The sequence below is a fragment of the Lemur catta genome, chromosome 1 (assembly GCF_020740605.2).
Source record: "Lemur catta isolate mLemCat1 chromosome 1, mLemCat1.pri, whole genome shotgun sequence".
In the NCBI taxonomy this organism is placed as follows: Eukaryota; Metazoa; Chordata; class Mammalia; order Primates; family Lemuridae; genus Lemur; species Lemur catta.
In genome coordinates, this window is record NC_059128.1 from 234,296,369 (window position 1) to 234,323,933 (window position 27,565).

The window sequence follows — 27,565 nt, forward strand, 5'->3', positions numbered from 1 at the left end:
CTTAGGTTTAACCCAATCTCCAGCAAGATCCAAACAAGGTTTTTTTTTTTGGTAGAAATTGAAAAACTGATTCTAAAATTTATATGGAATTCAAAGGATTTAGAGTAATCAAAGTAACTTTAAAAAAGAACAGGTTTGGAGGACTAACTACCTAATTTCAGTACTCATCATAAAATTGCAATAATTTAAACAGTGCAATATTGATATAGAAAGAGACAAATAGAGCAATGGAACAAAATAAAGAGTGAAGAAATAGACCCACATATATATGGTCAGTTGATTTTCAACAAAGCAACCAAGACATTTCAATGAGAAAAAGAATAATATTTTTACTAAATGGCACTGAAACACTTTGATGGCCGTATGTCCCCCAAGATAATGAACCTTGACTGTTAACCTCATGCCATGTACAAAAATTATCTTGAAATGTATCATAGGCCTAAATATAAAAGACAACTATAAACCTTCTAGAAGGAAATATAGGAAGAAATTTTAGTGGCCTGAGGTTTGTCATGTATTTCTAAAATATGACCCAAAAAGATGAGCTATCAAAGAAAATTTTAAAAACTTTTGCTCTTGGAAAGACACAGTTGAGACATTGAGAAGTCAAGCCACAGACTGGGAGGAAATATTTGCAAAACAGTATCTTACAGTAGACTTGTATCTAGACTACATAAAGAATTTTAAAACTCAGTAATAAGAAGATAAACAACACAATTAAAAGTAGATACAATATATGAATAGACACATCACCAAGGGAGATATAAAGATAGTAAATAAACACATGAAAAGATGCTCAACTTCAGTAATCATGAAGGAAATGCAAACTAAAACCATGCTGAGATATCACTACAATGTATAAAATTAAAATGATTGATTATATTGTGTTGGCTAGGATATGGAGCAACCATTGAAAATGTAAAATGGTAAGATGACTGTGGAAAACAGTTTGGAAATTTTTTTTTTTTTTTTTTTTTTTTTGAAGCAGAGTCTTGCTCTGTCACCCTGGGTAGAGTGTAGTGGCATCATTGTAGCTCACTGCAACCTTGAAGTTTTGGGCTTAAATGATCCTCTTGCCCCTGCCTCCCAAGTAACTGGAACTACAGTGGGTGCCATGATACTCAGCTAATTTTTCTATTTTTAGCAGAGATGAGTCTTGCTCAGGCTGGTCTTGAACTACTGAGCTCAAGCAGTCCTCCTGCCTCGGTCTCTCAGAGTGCCAGGATTACAGATGTGAGCCACTGTGCCTGGCCTAGTTTGGCAATTTTTTAAAAAAAGTTAAAGGTAGACCTACCATATGACCCAGAAATTCCACTCCTAGGTACTACCCAAGAGAAATCTGAGCATATATCTACCCCAAAACTTGTACTTGTGTGCTCATAGTAGTTTTGTTTACAATACTCAAAACCTAGAAGCTGCTCAGATGACCACCAGTAGGTGAAAGGACAAATTGTGGTATGTCCATTTAGTGGAAAACTACTTGGCCACAGAAAGGAACGAGCTCTTGATTCACACAGCAACATGGATGAATTTGTAAGTAATTCTTCTGAGCGAAAGAAGGCAGACAAAAAAAGATTGCATACTGTATGATTCCACTTAATATAAAATTGTAGAAAATACCGGTAATCTACAGTGAGAAAAAATAGATCAGTGGTTGTGCTGGGGTGGGGTAGGGGTTGGAAAAGGTGGTAGAGAGACAAGGAAACTTGGGGGGATGATCAGTATGTTCATTATCTTGATTATGATGCTAGATTGATTGGTTTATAGATATGTCAAAATCTGTCAAATTGTACACTTGAATTTTGTACAGTCATTAGTATGTCAGTTATACCTCAATAAAGTTGTAAATTTGAAAAAGAAAAATGTTAACGTGGATCAGAAGGAAATTAAACATATACATTTATACATAAATTTTTAAAAACTTAGTGAAAAAAGTCATTTGTATGAAGAAAGATTCCAAAACAGAAATATTATACAAAAATTCATGAAGAGATACTGAGACTGTAGGGGACCATGAAGTAAACCATGATTTGGTAGAATTCAAGAATAAAATAGGAGAAATGAAATTATGCAGTTGGAAAGAATGCAAGGCAAATTATCACTGTGGTAAGCATAGTGGAGTTATAGAGCAGGGGTCACATATACTATTACCCATGGGCCAAACCCAGCCCACCTGTTCATTCATGGCCCTGAAGCTGAAAATGATTTTTACATTTTTAAATGGCAAAAGGAAAAAGAGAAAACTCAGAGACTGTATGGGGCCTACAAAATTGAAACTATTTATCATCTAGCCTTTTGCAGAAAAAGTTCGCTATTCCTAACGTAGAGGATAAAAAGTGAAAATCAAATGAATAGAAATTGGCAAAGAATTGCTTATAATCACAAAAAATTATAATAAATGTAGGAAAAAGAGGAACTTTAGTACTTTATGTACTAAAAGAGAAATATCTCTAGGATATATCCTTAAGTGAAAAAGCAGGATGCAGACTGTGTGGGAAAAACATTAGACAGTACAATTGAAATACCCAAAGAAAACAGTAATGGTAGAATACATTTTTTAAACATATAAATCAGGCACATTTTTCAGGAAAAAAGTAAAACTTGAAACTACATATGTGAAATAGTATGCTGCATGGTAGGGGAAAATTGCCCCAGAATAGTCAACAGTAAGATATATCTTAGTAGATTTGTCTTTACTCAGCTGTAAAGTAAAATGTAGATTCCTTTGACCAGCAGGCATAAAGACCAGGTCATGTATAGAGAAAAAACAATTCAGTTTGGCTTCAAACTTTTCTACAAAATAAAAATCAACTCCAGGTGACAATGAAGTAAGAAGTATGAGATCCTCAAAGAAAGGAAGAGTAAACCCAAAATTCTGTATTTATTGAACTATTCTTCAAATGAAAAGCCTACAAATAAAGTTTTGAAAATAGAAAAAAACTCAGGAAATATTCTCATGGTCCCCTTATGAGGAAACTACTAGACATCAAACTTCAGCCAGTAAGAGATGTCTGAAAATTCCACAGCGAAGGACTGAAAGTAAGCATTGACTGTATTTAACTATAGAAATAAGACTGAAACGTGTCACATCAGGTACCAAACTGAATGTGAATGCCTTCGCAGTGTATAATTCAATTAACAAAAAAAGGGAGGTCAAGGGTAGTGAAAGGGGAAAGGTAGTTTAATTTTTGCCTCATCTGCAATAGGAGATAAAGAGGTACCATTTATGGATTTAAGCATACACTTTTTAGTACTAAGGTAAACCTTGTGAAGGGTCATATATTGATAAATATTAGACAGTGGAAGAAAAGGAGGAAGAGAAAATACACAAATTTTGTCACTATTCAGAGTAAGAAACATAGAGATACTGTCTAAAGATAAACTAAGAATGTTATATAAAGTTGTCATTATATGGTATTCACCAGGACAAAAAAAGAAAATAGAATGTATCACTAGAGACTTAAATTATAAAAATAGAAGATAAAATAATATAACTTAACTAATACCAAACATATATATGAAGTCAATAAATATAAATGGCTTGAGCTTACCTTAATAAAGGATAAAGAACCTCAGGTTTTATCACAAAGCAAAGACTGAGCCTGTGCTGTCTACAAGACACCCATCTAAAAGGGTAATTCAAAAAGGTTGAAAATGTTATTTTATTTTAGACAAATGCACACAAAGAAAATAGAGGCCTAGCCTAATATCAGACAAGATGAAATCCAAAGGGAAAAACATTAGACAGTACAAAGAAGGGCACTTCATTAGGCTAAAAGGTTCATTCAGAATGAACATCATTAATTACAACTATTTCACATCAGCTAATGTAGTGTCAGGGTCCATAAAGCAAAACCTATAAGTGATACATGAAAAAGAGACACTCATACTAGTAACAGGAAAATTTAATTTTCTCTCAGCCTAGAAATATCTGAACAATCAATAATAATAATTATATATAATTTATATGTATCAAACTCTGTACTCTCAAAATAGAGAATGTACTTTTTTCAAGTAATATTGGAATATTCACAATAGTGACTATATGCTGGGCCACCAAAAAGCCTGGTGGAGAAAATTTAGCAGTGTTCATTGAAATTATAAATGTATATACCTTTTGATCTAGAAATTTCACTTTGAGAAATCGATTATATAGACATATTCACCCAAATGTGAAATTACCTATTTACAAGGTTGGTCACTGCAAAATTATTTGTACAGTAAAAGATTGAGAAGATCTAAATGTCTATCAGCAGGTCTGGTTAAATAAATTTTTGTACAACAATACATTGGAATATAATGCAGCTGCAAAAGGGAATAAAGAAGCTCTTTATGTTCCAAGAAAGATCTCTAGGATATATATAAATGAAAAAGCAGGATGCAGACTGTGGTATAATATACTACCATTTTCCCTATCACAAAAAGTGGGAGAAATTTTTATATAGAAAAAGGCACAATACATATATATATATGCTTATATATGATATATAAACAAATCTCTGGAAAGACAAATGTGAAAGTAGTAGCAGTGGTTACATGTTAATGGAATATGAACCGGTCACACGGAGAATGAAGTCGTAAGGAGACTTCTTTTTGAAATACTTTTAAAATGTATGTTGTCCCATGTGAATATATTATCTCTATAAACATGTTAAGAGAAATAATCCCTTGGGAGTATAGAAGATAAAGCAATTACTTCTCCCTTAGAGAACTGGAGGAGGCTCTCAGGGTGGATAATATTTGAACAGAGACTTGAAGGATGAATGGAATTTGACAAATGGACAAGGTTGGAAAGGTCATTTCAGTCCACGAAAATGGGTTATACAAAGGCATGGGAACATGAATATGAGCCCGAGGAATAGTAGATGTGATTTGGGCATTGAGCGGATTAGGGACACAGGGCCAGTTTACCCTCAAGAATCCACTGAAGCTCAGACCGAGAGCTCTGAACTAGACAGAGCTGCTGCTAAATGTCAGGGTTCATTCCATACCCTGGGCCCTGCAGGTGGGGAACACAGGGTCTTGAGAGATGGGAGACAAGGGCTATGGAGGCTGGGAATGGGATAAGCTTTGACACAGTGGCACCCTAAGTTTCTCACAGGACATTTGATCTGTAATACTTCAACAGACCACAGGATTCTCTTGTACTATCCAGTCACTCCTAATCGGAACATCATTTAAGTATATCTAAAATGGAGTCCTTAAAAAACTATTGGTGAGGATGTGCTATCTTGACACTTCTTTAAGAAATGAAGAATACCGAATTATTGTAATCTGTCAGAAGTTATTTTTATTTACATTCTCCTTAATCATTTGTTTTCCCATAAAAGCCTCAGTTTATACCAATGGATAGAATCACTGAGTTCACATCCACCAGGCTAACTTCAGCACCTAAGGTGAGTAATTAATGTTGGTTTGAGCCATTTGTATCACATTTTCCATGCGAGGGATAAGCCTTATTGAGGGCCAGATGTTGTCATGGTTTATGAGGATCAGAAAGGGAAGCACTGATAGATTTTAACTATCATTTTTCTCTTACGAGAGTGATACCAGTTTATTAGGGAACACAGAAAATAAAATATAAACAATATTTAAATTACCCATCACCTTACTGCCTGCACACAATGGCCATTTTAAATATCTTAATGTATTTCTTTCTAATATTTTCTATGTGTGCATATATGTATATATACATAGAAATATATAGTATATATATTACATATATATGAAGAGACAGATTGATTTTCAGTCTATGGTTGTATATTTGCTTAATAATATGTTGTATGTATATTTCTTACATTGTTTCTTGTGTTTGCTAAATGTCATAATACATGATATTTCTCAAATGTCTATTATCTAGAATTTAAAATTTAGAGGGGAACATTTTTGATCCTTTAGAGTTACCTTCTCAGTTATATCAGTCACACACACACACACAAATATGGAACTCTATAATTTTAATTACTCATATTTCTTAACAGGCACATGTTGGGATTGATAAACCCCAGCCAACATTTACATAAATAGATTTCTGTTAGATGTACATAATATATTTTATATCTTTAGCATTTCCTTACTATTCACGTTAAATATTGGAACACTTGTTTCCAGGGTGTCTTTTTAGTTTGTTTTTTATTTGCACCTTCTGCTACTGTATTAAGGAATCAGGGACCCATGAACCCAGTAATAAATGGGAGCTTGTATAATGTTGTAATCAAACTCCCTCCTTTCATAGTAATTTATGTGAGATCACTACATAGCTGAATTGCTGAACCACGCTCAAGATTTACCAATTTTATAATAACTTATCACCAGAGTCTGACAGTAAGATAAGCAAAGGGATTCTTCTGAAGTAGAGAGCAGTAAAAATCATCTGCAAGTAACTTGCCGTGGGAAATAGATTGTAAATATGTTCTTATAAGGCCTCTGTAATAACAATATTATCTCATGCCTTGAGATTCTGCCCAGCTGTGAACAAACTAGTATACTCAACTATAATGTAACTTTACAAAATGATCGTGGTTTATGTGAGGGATAAAGGGAGCTAGACAGTTTCTTTGAGCCCTCAGCACCACTGAGGAGTGTACTGGTTCCTTGACCAGCAGACATTAGGGCTGTGGTAGATAATGGTATGCTTAGGAATATCAAAGTTTCGTTCTGTGCTCTGCCCTAAACTCCCCTCTACTTCTAATAGTTACTTTTGGTTTCTCGCAAAAGACAGTAGGAGCTAACAAGCAGGCACATGTTGTCTAGAACTCTTAGCAAATATATCTTTCATTGGTTAAAGTAGCAGCCAGCAAGGGGCAAGAAGCAGGATGAGGGATTGGGGTAGGGGCAGGGACCAGCCTTGTTTGCAGCAGGAAGCCAAAGGCAAGTAAACCTCTCTTGGGAGGAAGTCTGGTTCCACAGTGTGTCCTCCCTCTGGGGATGTCTGCATCTTCAAAATCAGATGTCTTGACTCAGCCTAGCTTTGCAGCTTTTTCTGAATCAAATTCTTAATGAGCATTATATCTTTGCTAAAGTGGATTTTCTAAGTTTTTGATTTTTAAACTGTTTTATTGGTAGTAAGAAATACTACCTAATATAATAAGATTATGAAGAAAATGGTAATTAATTATAAATAAGCTGGCTACCAAAAAATAAAGTCGTGTTCTTTGTTATTTAAGGAAAATACCAAAACTCAGAATATCAGGCTTTTGGGTGATGACTTGAAGCATGAAACTCTTTCATCCTTTGGACTTTTGGTCAGCCATAGAGGCCAAAAAAGAGACACAGAAAATACAGACTCTGATGTAGAATATGTTTCCGAGACTAAAATTAGGAAGAAGTATATGCGGAAGAAAATGAAACCTCAACAGCAGAGACATCCAGCAGCTCTGACAGAAAATGTCAAACTAGCTGAGAGACCCCAGGTATTTCTTTTTCTCATTCACGAAATGTATAATAATTCACTTGTTCTGGAAATAGCATTTGGTTAAGGTTTTGCTTCACTTTCACATTTTTAAAGCACTCTAATTTTAGAATATACATTGTAGTCTTTGTTTCCTGGACAAGGTTCAATTTTTTTTCTTTTATGTATTTTCTGTTTTGGAAGAAAAGTTAGATTGCTAATATCAGCCCAGTGTCTGGAGAGCTCAACCAAGTGAAGGGCCTCTGAGGAATGCCCAGGTGGGAAAAGATTTTAAATCTGTATTTAAGAGAGAAAAATTCATTTAGGATAAACCTTTAATCTTTAGGGTTTTGCATTCAATTTTTTTTAAATTTCTTTTTTATTTTTTTTATATTTTAAAAGTGTATTTTTTTTTTTTTTTTGAGACAGAGTCTCACTCTGTTGCCCGGGCTAGAGTGCCGTGGCGTCAGCCTAGCTCACAGCAACCTGAAACTCCTGGGCTCAAGTGATCCTCCTGCCTCAGCCTCCCGAGTAGCTGGGACTACAGGCATGCGCCACCATGCCCGGCTAATTTTTTATATATATATTTTTAGTTGTCCATATAATTTCTTTCTATTTTTAGTAGAGACGGGGTCTCGCTCTTGCTCAGGCTGGTCTCGAACTCCTGAGCTCAAACAATCCGCCTGCCTTGGCCTCCCAGAGTGCTGGGATTACAGGCGTGAGCCACCGCGCCCGGCCTGCATTCGATCTTTATAGGAAAAATGCACAGCTAAATCATACATATTGTTACCCCTATAGTCAAAACAAGATATAATGTTAATATACAAGTAAGTTTTGGGACTGATTTTAACGAATGTTCCACCCCAGAATTTTCATATATCTAAATGAATTTGTTTCTTTCAAAAGAATCACAACACATTCATTCTTCCAGCATTAGCATTATTTAATTGCTTTTGAAAATTTTCCCTTTGACTCAGCTTATAACAATAATACGTATAGTTGTGTGGGCCTTTACCTTGTGCCAGGTTCAGTACTGAATGATTACAGATATCATGGTGTTAACTTTCATTTCACATCTTGTATAAGCCAAAATTTATTACCTAGTTTATCTATCTTATTTATGAAATTTGACTTCTAATGCCTTTTTACTATTTCCACAAATTAAATTCGCCCTTGAAGGGTAGGTGTGGTCCACCATGGAAAGCAGTCAAATGAATTGACATAAGGTCTGAAAGCAATAAACTCATCTGATCAGCAAATATCTACTGAGCTTCTGCCCAGTGCAAGACACTGCATAAGGCATGGTGAGAGATAAGATATCTTAGACATGGTCCTTTCAAAGGGAATTATGTAGAACAATAGCTACATTATGGAAATCTCTCACGCATTCCTTTGTAATATCTTTGGCAAATGATGTACAGACTCTGAAAATCTTTGGTGAAAATCCTTACCGCCTAAGACTTTCTTTGCTTTTTTCTTTTTTGAGTAGCTCATCCTCTTAAAATATTTCAAATCTATTTCTCTATAATTTTGAAATTTTTGCCCAAAATATTTTCTGGAAATTATATAAGCCAAGCTGAATCTGTCTACACTACAGAATTTTAGTTTTTCTGTTGCTTTAAATTATGTCTCACATTTGAATGTACAGGTTTATGTATTCAGCAGATATTTATCCAATCCTGTGTTCAAAGTACTGCATGTTTGTAATATATAAAAAGTAGTTTTATCACTTTATAGTATTATCTTCTTTAACTCTGAATTCTAGAAAAACTTATTAGCTGTGCAATGTCAGGATTGGGCTTTGTTGGTTTATTATGTAGACATATTGCATGCTCTAAAAACATAATTCATTGAGAAGTTAAGAGTGTGCTCCAATGTTAGAACAACACATTTTAGACTTTAAATATAGGTTCTTTCTTAGTATAGCATATATGTATATGTGTGTATATGTAAAGCTACACAAAGTGAACAGATATACATACTCTTTATGTAGCTATATATATGTACACACACATATATATACATATGTGTCTATGTGTGTGTGTATATATATTTATAATTTTATTATGTGCTGCTCAGTATACCAGCTACAGGTGATTCAACTGTGAGAAAAACCACATATGGTTCCTGCCTCCAACAAACTTACAGTTTGGCAATAGAGACAGACACTCAATAATTACACAGACAAATGTAAATTGCTACTGTGGCAGTTTTTATGACATAGTGGCATGAGTGTTTATAAGAGGGGATTTGACTCTGCTGGAACAGGGATGTCTTCCTAGAAAAAAATGGTGACGAAGTTTTTAGGATTGAATTCCGGTTAAATAGGTAAGAAAGGAAGGAAAGCATTTCCAAGCAATGCAAACAGCATTTGCCATATAGACAAAATGTGGTGAATACGAAGAACTCTAAAAAGACAATTCAACAACGGCAGAACAGAGAGATGGAAAGGCATGTGGTATGAGAGGAGTAGGGCAGGTCCTACAGGCCTTGATTGAAGGGTTTTGTATTTATCCTAAAAGCAACAGAAAGCCATTGGAGAGTTTCAAGCAGGGGAGAGGCGTGACCAAATTTTCCTTTGTTAAAGGCTGATTTGGCTAAGCATGGACCAAAGGTTAGTAGAGAGCAGAGTTGTTAGGAAAGACATTCTCATGAATGCAGTCATTTGATCCCCAGTTGTCCACATAAGGATAGACCTTGGGCCTGGGACACTTTCTTACTGAGAGATAAAAAGCCAATGTGGCCTATGCTGGGCTTATCGCTTTGTGTGGGAATATTTTTGTCTCTTGCGAGGCCACTGTTTGTTCCTTTGTTAAGCATATGTGTCATGTGCACCTGGTCAACCCCACTGCTATATCTGTCCTCCTTGGAGAGGGGGACAGTATCCTTCTATAGCATGAGAAGGGTATGTGTGGCCAATTGCCCTGTGTTGGTTGTTGGGGGGGAGGGAGAACTGCAGGGCATGGGGACTGATGCTCACTACTGAGCCTGATCTTTCTCTTTCTCTTCACTATATAAATAAAGCCTTGTTCCATCCAGTGTGTTTCCTTTGGGAACTCCAATACCAACATACAGTAGAGTGTTTAGAGTTCTCCCCTGGGATTGATAACCAGTGGATGATTGCTTAACGGTTATATTTAACAAGAGTGAATGCAGGCAGAGCAATTAGGAGGCTATAACAGTGGTCTAATGGAGAAATCACTTTAGAGTGAGCTTGGATTATGGTGGTGGGGGAGGTAACACTGCCCCATCTTGTGGACGGTCTGTATTGGATATACAGGGCAGCACAGAAGGAAATGGCAAGAATGACTACAGAATTTCAAGCTCCTTCACCTGGTTGAATGGTGATTCAATTTATTGAAATAGGGAGTCCTAGAAGGTGACTGATACTGTGGAAGGGAGCATGAGTTCAGCTTATTTTGAGACCTTCAGGAGGATGTGCCAAGTGAGAAATCACATATGAGTCTGGATTTCAGAGGTGAGGTTTAAATAGGAAACATAAACTTGTGAAGTTTATGAGTGAGGTTGAAGGGTAAGAAGAGAGAAGGATGAGACAGAAACTTGAGGAATTTTAACATTTTATGGCTAGCTATTGGAGTATAGGTATGTGCAGATGATTGTGAAAGAATTGACAGAGCAGTAAGAAGAAAAATCAGTAATTTGTTATATCATTATATCAAATTTCCCAAGAGGGAAAAAAAGATGATTTGAAGAGAGGCAGTCAAAAGGCTAAATTCTGTTGAGAAGCCAACTCAAGTAGGCAAAGGCCTGAAAACTGTCCATTGATTTAATGATTTAGGGGTAATAGAGATGATCTCAGGAAGAATTTATTGTTGCTGTTGGGATAAAGAGGGCAGAAACCAGATTAGAAGGGATTGAACAGCAAGTACAAGATGCAGAAATGGAGACAGGTTGCATATGAGCTTTTGGAAAGGTAAGCTAATTTCACTCCAGAAGACATTCTGTATTTTAGAAAATCTTGAAATGAGGTGGATAAATCAAGAGACCATGAAATTCTTTATAAGCACTTGAAAAATGAATTTAATCAGGTTTTAAACTGTAATTGAAACAACTTTTGATTACTTGAGGATTATTTCTAATCTCCTGTCCAATAAACACACTAGGCATTACCACTACCAAACAGAGGAGGTGCAGGAAATGTAATTAATTTTAATATTAGCCTAAGCAGCATGGAATTAGGAAGGCAGATATGCTCCAAGTAAATCTTACCATGTGTTTCAAAAGCTTGATAAAAAAATGGCTCTGGAATTAGCTAATATTTTAGCTTATATGTACCACAGTTTAGCTCTATTAATGCAAGTAATTACTTAGCTTAATGTTCTTCCTAAAGAACTATTTATATCACACCCTTGCCTTTCTCAGAAGGTTCTACTTTATCTTGAACAACTTTTTTCCCGCATTTCTTAAAAATAGGGATCCTAATAAAAATAATGTGCTTATTTTCTACATCTGGACATTTCAATTCCTTTGAATATTCTTTCACTGTCTTTAGTTAATTCAGTTCACTCAGCAAACATGTTAAACATTTACTCTGGGCAAGGTGCTAAGGACTCAGATATTCATAAGACACAACCCCTACCCTTAGGAAGGTAAGAGTCTACTTTAGCCATTCCAATTATGGGAGTCCTTTTCCTGCGGCATAAGTTTTATATTTTAGTGTTTTCCCACCTTTCAAGTAGGAGAATATTTTTTCAGTATCAAAAAGTTACTGCAGACATCCCACATGGTACTAAATATGTCTAGTATCCATTGATTAATAACTATATAATAAGAGAAAGCCATCATAGATATTTTGAAATTAATGTATGTCTTATTCTCCCCACCCACATCTCTGTAAGTTTTAAGAACAATGTACATATCCATATGAGATATTATCCAGTATATAGACAGTAATTCATGCAGATCCTTTGCAAAATACTGCAGGTCCTTTGATTCACTGTTTTGCACCACAGTTTATATCACTCATTCATACTTAATTTGACTTGTGACATTCTTTTTTATTGTTGTGCATTGTTATTGAACTTCTACATGTGCTTATCTAAATCATATACTTCTTGAAGGCAAAGATCAGAAATTGAATTTTCACTGTAGATCCTATAGAAGTCTGCAGTAAATAGAGGCTGAATGAAATAACCAGATGAGAGTGGTTTAATGTGTACCATTGGTTGCTACTAATCCTTGTATATTTTTTGTTAATTTCTTGCTATAGGCCTCTCCTTGGGAAATGAAAAGGAAGCAGAGTCTAAACCCTGTACAGAAATGTAAGGCACTGATTGAGGTTGAAGCCAGCAGCAGTGATCCAGATATAATCCTGGTGAGATAAACTTTACTGGCTAAATGACACCTTGAGATTGATGCACATTCATAAAGATTAGAGGTATCCATTAGTGCCTCAAAGTAACTGGAACATTTACTGGAACATTTACTTGAATAACTTAGTTTTTAGATGAAGAAACAGGACTCATAAAAGTTAGTTACTTGCCCAAGCCTACATAAACTAGTAGAGATATAACTCTACTAAACTCCATTTTAGTTATTAGGGTGAGAAAGTTTATATATATATATATATAAATACATAAAAATTATATCTGTAATTTGAAGGTCATGACAAACCTTATTCCCAAATGCAAAGCATATGAACCTTTCTGTAATTCATAATCTGGACTTTCAACCAGAAAGTATAACTCTAGATCGACTTAAATTAGGCCACTGCCCAAAATCTTGCTGAGAGAAGTCTGTTCAGGGAATATGGGCATGCTTTCCATTTATTCCTCTGGGTAATGTATCCCTGATTCTAAAATGACAGTTGATATCAAAGAGCTGCATATTTGGGCTACTGTAGAGTTGCTTTGCCTTCACTGAACCAGATGTAGAAAGCTCTTGGTGTTTAGGAAGAAGTGATTCAAGGACTGACCATATGAGAAACACTTCTTCTGTGAAGCCATGTTATCCATTATGTTATGTAGTGTCCTTTCTGTTATAATAAACACTAAAAGTTCATTTAGACATTAGAACTTAATGTCAGGGAAAATCTATTTGGTATTTTCTTTTATCAGAATATAAATTTTATTACTATAGTTTCCTTTTTATTAATACTTTAATTGCCGAGAAGCTTACAACCAAACTTGAACTTAAATAAGAATAACTGCAGTATCCTAGATGGTTACTACTTTTGACGTGATAAGTGAGAGCATTTAGAAAAGGAGCTGGCCTCATTGTACATGTCTTTAGGTAAGGTACCTCACACAAAATGCTATTTAGAATTGTGGATTAGATTTAAATTATACCTGAGTCAATGAGGAACATATAATTTCTTTTGACTTTACCTTAATTAATTTGTCCTTCATCAGAAAATCATTGTCATAGGGTACATGATATGACTACAGTGAAGGTTTTATTTTTTAAATTTTTCATTATAGAATAATTTCAAACATAGTACAATCAACTCCTCTGTGCCCATTTCTCAACTCCAATGGTTACCAACTCATAGCCAGTTTTATTTCATCATATTCCCTCCCTGCCCTTATTACTCCCAGGCATAACATCATTTCATCCGTAAATTGTAATTGTTTTAAGAATCAATTTGAAGGGATATTGAAAAGGTCTAGGAGTGATTTGTGAACAAAAATCCTTAATATTAACAATAAGGAACAACTAAGTGAAAAAAGTAAGCATCTAAGTATTTTCAAGAGGAATCAGGTCAAAATTTAATCAGAACCTAGAAAGGAAGACAAAACTGCAACTAGTGTTATAAATAACACCAACCTCCTTTTACCTCTTTAAAGCAAAATGTAATACAGCCATACCTGCAAGTATTACTGTTCACCACGTACTTTGCAAAATTTTCAGTCTGTGTGTGTTTTTCACGTAGCCATTACTTTGTCACCTCTCTAAGCTTTGTATAGAGCCTTCAGCAAGTGCTTTTTCATAAATTAGCTATGACAGTATATTTAAAATATTGTCTTTTTGCGTAACATTTCTCAGATTCTTATATTATGTGAGTGTGGTGTGATTTATTTGTGTCTCTGTGATCCTAGCAGGATGTCTGTATTCAAACTAACGGTAGCTAATTAACTTGGATAAATATGCATTATCCAGAGATGCACATTAATTTCTGTTTGGCTATAGTTGTAGTAATTCAAGTAGGAAATAATTGCTTCTGAATGCATGTCTGTCTATACTTTCTTAAACTCAGAAATTAAAAAAAGGTTCCCCTTAACCTCTGTACTCCTTCCCAGTTATCTTCTAATTGTAGCATGTGTGCAGACACATACTTTCATTCTGCCCTGGTGTCTGTTCAGTTTCAAGAAGGAAGGTACTCAGTGCTAATTCTGGTGCAGGAGTTTGTCCCTTAAGAACAATTAGCTACCACATAGGACGCCCTCCCCCAACTCCTAAAGGTGGTATTTATTATTTTGGTGAATTTACTGGGTGTGGGACCCAGGGCCTTATTTTTAGGTGTAATAGACTCAGAAATATGGTATGTTCCGCACACCAAAGAAAGTTCCTCTCATAGGAATGGTTTTGAGACTGTTGTATAATAGCATAATGTCAGTGTGGTCATTTAAAAGATAAATACCTCAGTCCAACTGGCAGGCACATATTGACTTAAACTATGCGTTCTCTCTCTATATGGCAGTCTGCATGGGCTGGCCAATTATAATCTGACAGTTGCTGGTGAGCTAGGTTCCTGAATATTTAAAAGGCTTGCAGCTAAGACAGCCTGCTATGTCCACCTCCCCAAAAGGGGTGACAGAGGTGACATTACCAATGCTACTATGGTAATGGTAAAAATGCAAAATGTTAAAAAAAAAAATGCTAAAAGGACACTGACTCAGGAAACCTTTGCCCCATGCCTGCCTCTGCCCCATAACTGTATTTGTTTTTTCACATTGTCTGGAAAAAATCTATTCTTGTTGGCATATTTTTTATTTTGCTGTATTAATGTCTATCAGTCTGCCTATTGAAAGGAGTTTTTTTCCATATTAGGGCACTTTATTTCCCTCTCGGCCACATTTTGGGCAACACCTCACTCTGGTTCTTGTACTGATAGCTGTGCAGTTTCGTGAAATGATAATAGTATTGGTTACTTTTCAGATTTATATTTAATCTTACCATTACTGATTATTTATTTCAGGCATATGATTATTCATTCTCCAATATCACCTTGCTGCTTGGCTCACTGTTACAACAGTAATAGTTTTGTTTGCTAATCCGCTCCCCCTCACCTCCCAATTCTTGATTGAACATGCTTCATATTTTTTTACTCTAAGGCCTATGGTCTAGCAAAGCTATTTTTAAAAAGCACATTCTTCTGTTTCTTCTTCTCCCATTGGGATAATCCTTATTTTCTGGTCATTTTTAACATCTGTCACTTTGTTCTATTCCATGTCTCACATTTAACATACTCGCAAATCATCCATATGGTGTTGGGATTCATTTGCCTCATCTCCAGTTGCTTTTAGTCATATATGCTGTTGGTGTCACTTCTGTGGCATTTTTCCCTTTTGATATTAATTTATGCTTGGCCTTTTAGCCAATGCAGGCCATTTATTTTCAAAGTGCATGCAATGAGATTGTTCTTGGTAAGACCTTGCACATTATTTGGAACTGTGCAAGTTTCCAACTGGGATTCAGTTAAAACGTTAGACATTTTCTAGAGATTAAAAAACTGTCATGAAAATAATAAGCAGTTTTTTTAAAAAACATTTCAATCCTCTTCAGAAGGCCCTAGATAGGCTCCCAGTTGGTCCTTCGGAGACATTTGGTGTGGAACTCCGTCTGCACTACAGCAGACTTCCTTCATTATCTCTCGCAATCTTGGTAGAACAGCTACCGTTATCTCCACCGTTTCAGGGTAACTAGCATGATCCAAATTTATCATCTCTGACCCTATGAAACTGAATTGTTCTCAAGTTCTAGTATATGTGTGCAGGCATGTGTGTTCTAGTGGAGTTAGTCTCTCCTCTTTCTCTGTGGCCATGGTGAAATGCAGGTACTGTTCTTCCCAGGTATCATCTTATATCACTTTTAAAAACCTGAGGGGCAAGTACTCTTTTCATCCCTCTTTTACAGATGGGGAAAAGAAAACCTGCTAGGGTCACACTGCCAGGAAGTGGGTACCTTGAACTCCAATTGTTTGACTTCAGCTCCCACTTTTTAAATCACTCCTCATTATGACTTCTTCCTTTATCTTTCACCTTCATAACTGTCCCCTACATCATTTTAAGCAGCTCATTCTACTCAGGTCAGCTGAAGTACATACATATGCTTTACTCAGGCGTGAAGATTTCAAGGTACACATAGATACTGCACTGGCTAACATTAAGCATTTGGGTTTGGACAGGTTTCCAAAATTTCGTATAGGCATCTCCAGCCAAAGAGTCTTGCATCAATTTTAAAAGAATAACCCATTGTCCACTCTTGCCCAGATTAAGCTAACTTTCCTTTAGCCAGTTCCTCAACTTATCCACCTTAAAGATGACCTATACAATGTAGTTATTTTCTTCTTAAGGCCTGACTTCTCCTCCTAGTCAACCTAGAGTCCAATTAATAGTCATCAGGATCATCTTCTCCTCCACTAATTCCTGGCTCTTGGAAAAGAGAGTCTTTTTCTTGTCCAAGATTATCACTCTAGTAATATGGCTGTGGTCATAATTTACCACCAGTCCCTCCCATGAGCTGGTGCTGCCTTACCTTGGGCCTCCAGAAAATCCTATTTTCTATCTTCCCTTCCTCAAAACACACGTCCTGCCCTCCCTTTTAATGAATACTTTATATTCTGAACTGTTTTCTGTCTCAAGCATTTCCAAACCTATGTGTAAAGTTCAGGTTTGTCCTAGTTAATCCTAGATGGGGAGAAAGTAGAAATTCTTTTCTAGCACTTCTTATAGGTATGCCAGGCTTTCTCAGGAGAATCAAGTCTGAGTAGATGTTACTATAGTTCCACTGTTACTGGAGCCATGCCCTGTGGTACTGTAGTAATTAAGGGTTTGTCTAAGTTCAGTTAAAAACTTCTTTCCACTGCTATGTGACAAATTGGCAGTTCAGCCTTACTTTAGGCAAACTCTATACCACCCCAGAACTGGGAATGGATCTGACATTATCAGTGGCTCCCAAACATGATACAGTCTGATCAGTTGTTACTACATCGTGCTTAATAAAAGCAATAAAAATAAAAATGAAATAGTAGGACTAGATGACCACACATCCTATTAAAGAGATAAGCAGTCCATTCAAGTTACGTCACCAGATAAGAAATAAGAAGCGACCATACAGACTGAATATCTTAGGGGATCTGTCCTAAAAGGCAACTGGGAGAATTAGGTTGCCAGACCACAACAGATGGTCGGGAAAGCAAATGATCAATTTGAAGAAAGCTGTAAAATTCAGGAACACCAGGGGAATAAAATTACCAATACCAGCAATTATAGAATTTGAGTAGGAATAATTTGCTGAGATTCAAGTCAGAGTGATAAAGTACTAATTTTATTTTTAAAATACATGTACATGCTTTTATTCATCTTGGTGGAATACATACTCCAAATTGACATTGTGCGGATGTTCTAATGTGAAGCAACATTCACCTTTCTCTGAAATACTGGTATTTGTGTTTTTTCATATTTTATAGTAATAATCTTTCAGTTACTATTCTGAATATCACAGGTGAACTCAGATTGCTAAAACAGGAAAGAATATCTATGGTGTGGTTTATATTAAGATTAGATTTGACTACCTTGTTTAGTAACCAGGAACCATTATAACTTTTTTGATTGAATTTTGTCATTTTGTCCTCTGTGGTCATTTAGTTTTTTATTTGGCTTGCAGCTGGCCTCAGGAATAGACTGGCAAGTCTATTTGTTTTATTTTCATAACTGTAGACATTTTCAAAAACTTGATGGCCAGGCCACCACTGACAGAAGTATTTTGAGAGTTTGGCAATGAAGCCTCTGGTATTTATTATGAAATATGTCATCTCCAGTACCTTGTACAGAGTGTAGCACTTTCTGGGGCTCAAGAAAAATATATGAATAAAGCAATGAGTTGATGGAACTATCTCCCTGTCTTGAAACTGAGATAAGTCCTTTACCGGTTGTACCTGGTTAGCTTTTTGCAGGCATCTTTCAAGAGACTGGTTCCAGCTCAGGGAAGCATCAGTGCACTCTGAATTGTTAGGATCATTGACAGGGCCTCCACAGTATGTTGTAAAAACTGGGGAACGTCTGGAAGAGCTGATGAGTTGCTAACATTTAGGTTTATGCTTTATGGTAGCCAAACAAAGAAACAAAAACAACTCTTAATATAAGTACCCTGTTTGGGCATCAGTACTGCATGACCATGAGTCATGACAATGAGATTGAAAAGGTGACCATGTAACCCAAAAGCAGGCAAAAAAAAAAAAAAAAAAAGAAAAGCAAATAACCTGCATAGCCAGTCCTTAAATCAGCTGCATTCACCCTAACGACACATCATTTTTCTGACTCCTTACAGAAGTTGTTCTTTGTTTTTGTTTGTTCATTTTTAATGAAAAACTGCATTGGTATTATAATAACATGATTTCAGATTATTAAAGTTGCCTTAATTTCAAAAGCAAACCACTTCTTAGTCGACTTTCCTGGTTGATGATGCTACCATTGCCTCTTTATGAACCTATATAATACTGTGAGAATTGCTAACAATACCAGAAATTTCATGAGCAGACCTTTTACAAGAAGGTATGAACCGAAGCTGCCACAAGGGCTTTGGAGGAAAAATTATCCATACCTACCTCCATAGCATGTCATCAAGTCGTCAACAGGCTTACAGACAGAATCTAAAACAACATGTGATATAGTCTCTGACCTGAAGGAAAACCTCATGGGTAACTTATGATGATCTAAATATTCAAGTGCCAATATGTGAACTATTAGCAACCATGAGCCAATTAAGACGAATTTATTGACCAATGCTATGTTAGAGATTCTGGAGACAGCAAAAAAAAAAAGTATATGATCCTTGCCTTGAAGGAATAGGAAAATTGGAAGACAATTTTACAAAAGCATGAAGTAGCATTATGTTATGGAAAGGAGATGGACTCTGCACTCTGACAGACTGACCCAGGTTCAAATTCAGACCTATGTGCCACTTGTGACTTGTATCAACTTTTGATTTTCTATTTTCTTATGTATAAAATGGGAATAATATCACCTACTCTCAAGGTTGTTGTGAGAATTAATGGGATGATTTATTTGTGATAGAATGAAAACAATTCCTTGTGTTATAAAAAGTCTTTTTTAAAAGCCACCTTCTGTAATTCTAAAGAAGGCAAATTCCTCCTTTATTGGGTGAGGCAAAAGAATGAAAATTGAGAAAGTAAAATTGCTTTGTGGAAAAAAAAAAAGAGACCTAAAGAGTGACCTTGTGTGGAGGACGGAGGTAAGTAATCCCAGAAGCAGAAAAACCTGGGGCTGCAGAACTGGGGAGACTGAATGAGGAAGGTGTGCCAAGAGAGATGAGGCATCTAGCAGTAGAAGTTGTTTAAAAAAAATTTTAATGGTAATTTAAAATTGATTGTTTGCTATATTTAATCATTTTCTCCATTTCCCAACACAATCTTCAGTAAAAATCTGTATATTTATTAATGCTCTGTAGAGCTGGATTTATTTTGGGGAGATGGAGCCAAGTTTTGAATTTTGCTTTCAAGTGTCGCAGCAAGAATCAAGGCTGCTACAGGATCCCAGTCTTATCTGGGTCACATACATAACATGCTTGGCTGTTAATAATAGTAATAATAATAAACTGTATGCAACTTACTGTTGCTCGTTGTTCAGAGGAAGAAAGAAATCAGTATGTGCTGGAGTAACAAAAAAAAAAAAAGACATTTTGGAAAGAGTAGGACTTATCTTAAAAAATGAATAAAACATTTAAGAAAGGAACAGAGGAAAGAGGGCATTCCAGGTTGAACCTTTGTATGGGCAAAGGTGTGGTAGCAAACATATATATAGTGCTTCTAGGGAATTCTAAAGAGAACATTTTGATTATAACAGAGGATTTTGGTTAAGAAATATTAAAATTATGTCAAGATAACTTAGAATCACATTGAGAAGAGCTTTGAAAGCCAGATAAAGGGTTTGTGCTCAAGATAGTAACCATGCAGGACCTGTGGGAAGGTTTTGAAAAGGAACATCTAATCATGGAGATTTTGTTTAAAGAACTTAATCAGATTGTAATAATGGCTTAGGCTGAAAAGAAAAGCAACTAAAGACAAACAAAAACAAGTAGGATGACGCTGCCTGTAAATTGTAACATAAGAAAAGAAGGAAAACTTAAGAAATTTTGAAGGAAAAATGGTACAACTTGGTAAGGAGTATAGAAGACTAAATAATGAAAGCAGCTCTGAGATGGAAACCCAGAACAAAAATAGTATTATAAATAAACAGAGAAGAGTTGACCAAGGGAATCTGACTAAGTGGGCAAAGATAGGACTGAGGATTTGAAGTTTAAACAAGTTATTGGAGTGTAAGTGTCAGGAGATCGGTTGGAAGTAACTGGAGCACAGGTGAAAAGTTAGGGTTGATGACACTGATGAAGCCATTATTTGCATAAAGTGTGTTAGCTTAACTCCTGAAATTTTAATAGGTTCATTGAGGGATTGAGAGTAGACATAAACAGAATAAATTACCCAGGGAGAGTTGAGACATAGAAGGCTATGGAAAGCAAGAGAGGAAAGAATTCCAAGAGACATCATGCTTCCCTAACTCAATAAATGGCACCACCATTCAGTTACTCAGGCCAAACCCTGGGAATCATCCTGGATTTCTCTTCTTTTTTCTCACCCTGCACTCAACCCATTAGTCAATCTTGCTGAATTGACCTTTAAACATAGAACCTAGTCTACCTCCTCCACAGCTACCACCCTGGCCAGCTCACCAAATCTCTTACCAGGGCTACAGCAATAGCTCTGTAAATAATCTCACTGCTTCTCTCGGCCTCTACCATCTAAAAATCTGAGTATTCTATCTAAAATACAGGAAATATTATGCCATTTTTCTGCTCAAAACTCTCTAATGGCTTCTCCTCATTCTTAAAACAAAATCCAGTGTCCTTGCTGTGGCCCCCAAGGCCCTAGATGACCTGACCTGCTGTTTTTTGAGGCCTCAAACTGTACTACTCATCTGTTTTCTCAGTCCACTGTAGCCGCCCTGACCTTCATTGGCCTCCTATACCCTAAGGGATATTAAATAAATAAAAATATAAATATGTAGTATCCGGTCATGTAAGTTCTGTGAAGAAAAATAACACAGGCGAACAGAACAACACAATCCTAAACCTTTCCTTTGTTGTTCCTACTTAGACTCCACTACCCACATCACTCCCATCACCACTATCAGCAGCACATGTATTTTTATGACTTGATTTTTTACGTTCTTTTATTATGTAAGGAGAAAAAAAAAACAAAACAGGCAATCCTCCCTGCCCTTGTGCTGCTTCCATGCTAGTGGGGGGATAAGACAATAGACAAGACACAATAGGTAACATGTTGCAGTAGATAGTGGTAAGTCCTAAGGAGAAAAACAAAGCAAGGGAAGGGGGTAGGAGGTGTTCGTGTTGGATGTGGTGCAGGTGAGTTGCAGCTTTAGGTAGAGTGGCAAGGATGGCCCTGCTGAGGGGATGCTTGAGGAAAGGCTAGGGGAAAGCTGGGGGAACACACAAACCCGTAGCAAACAACAAGCCCAAGTCCAGACAGAGGAGTGTGCCTGGCAAGTCAGTGGAAGAGTGTCTAGAGTGGAGAAGTGAAGGATGTGAGGTGACAGACAGCAGAGGTAGTGGGGTTAGATTATGCAGCCACTTATGTTGCTCTGTCTTACTGGTATTATTTTTCTCCACAGAACTTCCCTCCTCTGATACTGTATTCCATATTTACCTTTTAATTTATTTAATATCTTTCTCCCTCAGTAGAAAATAAGCTCCACAAAGGCAAAACTTTGCACTCTTCGCCATCACATTCTCTGACACACACTGGGAGCTTAGTGTTATCGAGAACTTAATGACTAAAGGGAGGGCCTGGAAAATACTGTAAAAGGTGGAAGAGTACAAACAGAAAGCATCCTTGAACTCAGCAGAAAGGCATTTACTGGTCTGGTAGCCTCAATGGGTCCTTGAAAATAGTAAGTGCTTGAGGTAGGCGTGGAGGGTAAAGAAATAGAAGAAAAGAAACCAGATAAAGTGACATCACCCAGTTCTGAAGCTTCCTTAATGGCAATTAAATTAGACAGGTGTTACACAGCTGCCCGTGGTGTGTTCTGTTTTTCCTCTTTCTAACTTGTTTATGATTTATTTGTCATCTTAAGTAGAGACTTTACAAAACTGAGCATGTGATGTTATGCTGATCCATTGCATCCCTTGGAGAACGGATAAATCACACCCTGCTCATTGTTAACATGACTTTAATTAAGGTGTCTTAAACCCCATGTTAAGACTTAACTATAATCTCATTTACTGTGTAGGAGGTGTTATTTGTATCTTGTGATTTAGGTAAAAATCTTAGGAAAGAGTTATCCCCAGACTGTGAGGCACAGTTAAGCCTAAGTGACTGAAGAAAATATCTATAATGAAATGAATTAATATATGTGAAAGATCTGCATAACTAAGATCAAAATGTACAAGTAATGTCATCAGAAAGACAACTGTATGTCTTCTTGTCTCAGCTTGAAAAAAATCATAACCTCAAAGCTACCACTACATTTTCATAGAAGGTAGCATCCTATAAAATCATATATTTACACAATGTTATTTAAAAATAAGTATTATAGGCTGTGAATTGTTTATCTAGAAATCTGTTAAACATTCTATGCTTTCAATCTAAAGAATAAAGAAAATACAGGAAAGGAAAAGAAATCTTTCCTGTAATAGAGATGGTAAAGCTTTGTACAAATAACATTTTTAGGGTGAGGGGGTATATCTGATTTTAATGGAAACAGCCCTAACAAGGCAGAGCTCAAAACAGAGAACTAAACAATAGAATACAAAAATAATTAATTTCATGAGGCTGTATAAACAACATTAATAACAAAAGTTCTCTTCTGGGAGTACTGTCATTTTTGTTAATCTTGGATACTTTTGTCTAATTTCATCATAAGGAAAAGTTACCAAAGAAAATTAACATATCTTAAGTATAATCATCATAGATTATAACAAAGTAAAGTGGTTATAACTAAAGGCAATGGATAGTTCCTCTCATAGGCTTATCTTGTGGTTGCTGTTAATTATTGCTCAAAATCGTCTATGCTGCTCATAAACTGCTCAAAAAAATATTTAGGCCAAAGTCAGAGACACTTAATATCATGTAGATTTTTCTCATATATCAGCATATCAGAAGAAAACTTTAAATTTTATGTCACACCAAAACTAAATAAGATAAAAACATACATTTTAAAGTCACTTTCAAGATTTTTGCAAAATAAATCTTTAAAACATGCATTTTTATTACTTCCTGGAGCATGAACTTATTTACAGTGTAAGTCTAAAAATATTTTGAAATGGACAAAAGTAGCTTAGAAGCAGTTTTATTTATTCTTCCCTATGCATAAAGCTTTTCTTTCTCTTGATTTGGGTGAAATAGAAAATGGCAATGATGGACAGCTACACAGTTATTTCGTTGCTAGGCTACATGCGTGCCCATTTAACCTCCTTCCTCACAGACCAGTTTCCAGAATGCTGTGTAAAAATACTCTTTTGTTTCCTGGGAGGGGGGAAAAAAGAGGGATGACATCCTCTCTATCCCATGTTTGTTTAGCAGGTTAGAGGGGGCATGAAAGGTGAAGGATACATACACAATGATTATGCCTCAAAAAACTGGAAGGTCCGTGCCTGATGCCAGGTAACAGAGACAGGGGGACATGGTTGTGTCTCAGCATGTGTTTAGGGGGCTTCAGATCAAGGAGTAGACTGGAGCTTATGCCTTTCCTATTTTCTTTCTTTCTTCTTCTTCTTCTTCTTTTTTTTTTTTTAATTTTTTAACTGTCTGTTCCTCCATCTTCTCACAGACTTACAAAATATATAAAGGGAGCATTCTGGATGTCTTTCCGTGAAAGGCATAAACACACATTCTCTCTCTCCCTTTTTCTCTTTCTCTGTCTCATCTAAATAAGTATCTCCCCAGGTCTGTTTAATGTGAACCTTGTCAATGGATCTCACTGGTTCCCCAAAGGGATGGCAGACATGGTTTATGAATGGCACACTCCTCCCATCTCTCCCTCTACTTATCCCCACCCTCTCCTCACCACTCTCCACATCACACATGCGCATCCCATCACTCCAGGTGCCACCAGCCCTCCTGGCTTCTGCATTCAACACATTAAGGCTCTGCAGCCCCTTTCAGGCAGCTTCTCTGGAATTCTGTCAGAAAATGAGATGTCCCATCTCCCAACATTCCAGCTCGGCTCCCCATCCCTATCCCCACGTCCCCCAAATTTTCACTGCGCTGATGTTAAACTCCTACTCTATGTCTGCTTTCCAGCAACCAGGCGTGCATTAAGCCTCCTCAAAACAATAGAGGTTCTATGGTTGTTCCTGGTGAATCACATACTTGATTCGTTTGTTGGAGACCTTGTTATATCCATGTAAATACTGGTTTTAAAAATATCTGTACAAATATCAGTAGAAATGTAAAAATCTTTTTAAAGAAATGATAGGAGTAGACACAACTGATAGTACAATCATCCTTGAGATGTATACTAGTACCATTTTCTACAACATGACCGTTCTTTCCCTTAATAACATGCACAGCACAGTTCATAATTGCAAAGATGTGGAAACAACCCAAGTGTCCATCTATACATGAGTGGATTAATAAAATGTGGTATGTGTATACCATAGAGTTCTACTCAGCCACAAAAAACAATGGTGATATGGCACCTCTTGTATTATCCTGGATAGAGCGGGAACCCATCCTACTAAGTGAAGTATCCCAAGAATGGAAAAAAAACACCACGTGTACTTCCCATGAAATTGGTATTAACTGATCAACACTTAAGTGGACATATATTGGGCAGATGGGGGGGGATGGGTATATTCACACATAATGAGTGCAGTGTGCACCATCTGGTGGCTGGACACACTTGAAGCTCTGACTCAGGTGGGGCAAGGGCAATATACATAACCTAAACATTTGTACCCCTGTAATATGCTGAAATAAAAAAAAATTAAAATAAAAATAACATGTACATAAACATAACTTTACTGCTGGTAATGTTTTGATCTCCTTTCTCCGACACAGGCACTGCTCTTCAAGGTCTTTTCTTAACCTCATAATATGTCCTATGCTTTTGTGCAGTTTTAAATAAAGAGCTTGTTTTTCAGGTTTTAAATCAAAGCAACACTGATGTTTCATTGAAACAAGAAAAAAAGGAAATTCCTCTTATAAGCAAAGGTAAAAAAATTCAGTTTATATATATATATATGTTACCTATAATATTTGCAGTGTTTTCAATATGGCTTATTTGACAGCCTGAGATACAGATCAGAACTTCATCAGCAATTTGGATTTTAAAAAATTGAATTTGTTGTTCCAGAAGTGGGAATAGGGGTGAAGAGGGGCTGAGCTGCCAATCTCATGTGTTTTGCCAGGGCAGAGATGCCTCGTGGCTGAGAAGAGTACCCTCAACACTGCCACATTGCCTGAAATTTCCACAGATTTATGCCACTCTCTGCCTTGAATTCTATTTAGGATTTTGCTGAGGATTGGTATCAGTTCTATAATTTTCAGAATCTGTTTTGAAAATTATGTTGACAGTCTATATTTTCAGTCTTTAAGTACCTTTCCTGCTTTTCTTGGTTCCTCTGAGATCCCTAAGAGTAGTTCAACAAACACATTTATTAGTTCCTTCATGTCCATGGGATGTAATGTAGCTCAAGTAAAAGACTTGAACTATTTAAAGCCTTAAGTTGCCATTTTTATAATAGTCAATCCAATAATAATTTCCTAGGTAGAGAAGCTGGAAAAAAAACTGGACTCAAAAGTATTTTAGTTTCTTACTGTTCATTCATTGTTATTACTGTAATTCTTTTATTATGTATTATAATATTAGTATTATGCTATTTTGTCTTTTATTTTAATAGTATACCACTGGACCCAAGCAGCACATTAATTATTTTTATTGTCATTGTTTCATTCTGAAATATGTTTTAGAGCATGCTTTAGTTTCCTTAGCAAGTCTTGGCTCATTTGGTTTCACCCATTTTGATCCTTTTTTGTATCATTCCATGCCATTATTTTGTGTTCACTTTTGGTGGTAAGCTCTTCCATCCTACATACTTCCTTGCTTAAGTAACCCAATCAACTATTCATTCACAATTTTATGTTTGAACCCATTAGTGAGGTTCCTAAGAAATCACACTCTTTCTTTTTCATCTTAATTACAGTAATTTGCAATTGTACAACTAGGATTTCTTTTGTAAGGGTCTCTTAATTTTAAAGCCAATCTTTTATAGACATTTCAAACTATTACTGTGGATTTCCAAATTGTAGTGTGGTCCTGTTGGATTTCCAAATTGTAGAAAAATTGCTAACACAATTTTGATCCTAAAATTATTATTTAATTTCAAATGCTTATCCTGGGTTTGGCAGGAACAAATTGTGAAATATTTTCAAATGACTGTAATTATGCATTAGTTGGCTGTTGGGTTAAAAAATTTCACTTTGCGTACAAGTCAGTGAGTAAAACCAGTGGTGCCAACAGCGTGGTTGGAAAACCTCTGTCAGGTTATTCTTTTTTATATTTTCCTTAAAAGAGTCAGGTGGCTCCTCAGCCATTTACCCACCATCTAAAACTTCCCTTGTTGCTGTCCAGTTCTACTTGACCTTCACTACCCCTAAGCTTGTTGGCAAAGGTTTACTTTGTGAAACAAGATATCTGAGCAGTTATAATGGAGAATTCTAGTGATAGGTGGAAGGAGGACACATTGACTCATTGCTTATACTGTCCCCCAAACATCCCAAAATCAATCCAAGAGGAACGTAGGATTTCTGCTTTGCCGTGGACTGGAAACAAATCATCAGCTTCTCTGAACCTATAATTCTTAGGTTCCCACAGTGAGAAGACAGACTTGATGGCTCTAGGTCGCTTCCTGCTTTAAAGTTCAATTCTGTCCTGGAGACACATTTTTCACTGTGAT

General features: G+C 36.2%; 1 protein-coding gene across 1 annotated transcript in view; it reads left to right on the top strand.

Moving 5' to 3' along the window:
• Positions 1-27,565, top strand: part of MORC1 (MORC family CW-type zinc finger 1) — a 168,629-nt gene that overhangs the window by 116,966 nt on the left and 24,098 nt on the right. The window contains 6 exon segments of the mRNA XM_045566120.1: positions 5,331-5,396; positions 7,167-7,412; positions 7,595-7,618; positions 7,621-7,668; positions 12,621-12,725; positions 25,751-25,820. Coding sequence (XP_045422076.1) covers positions 5,331-5,396; positions 7,167-7,412; positions 7,595-7,618; positions 7,621-7,668; positions 12,621-12,725; positions 25,751-25,820 — 559 coding nt within the window.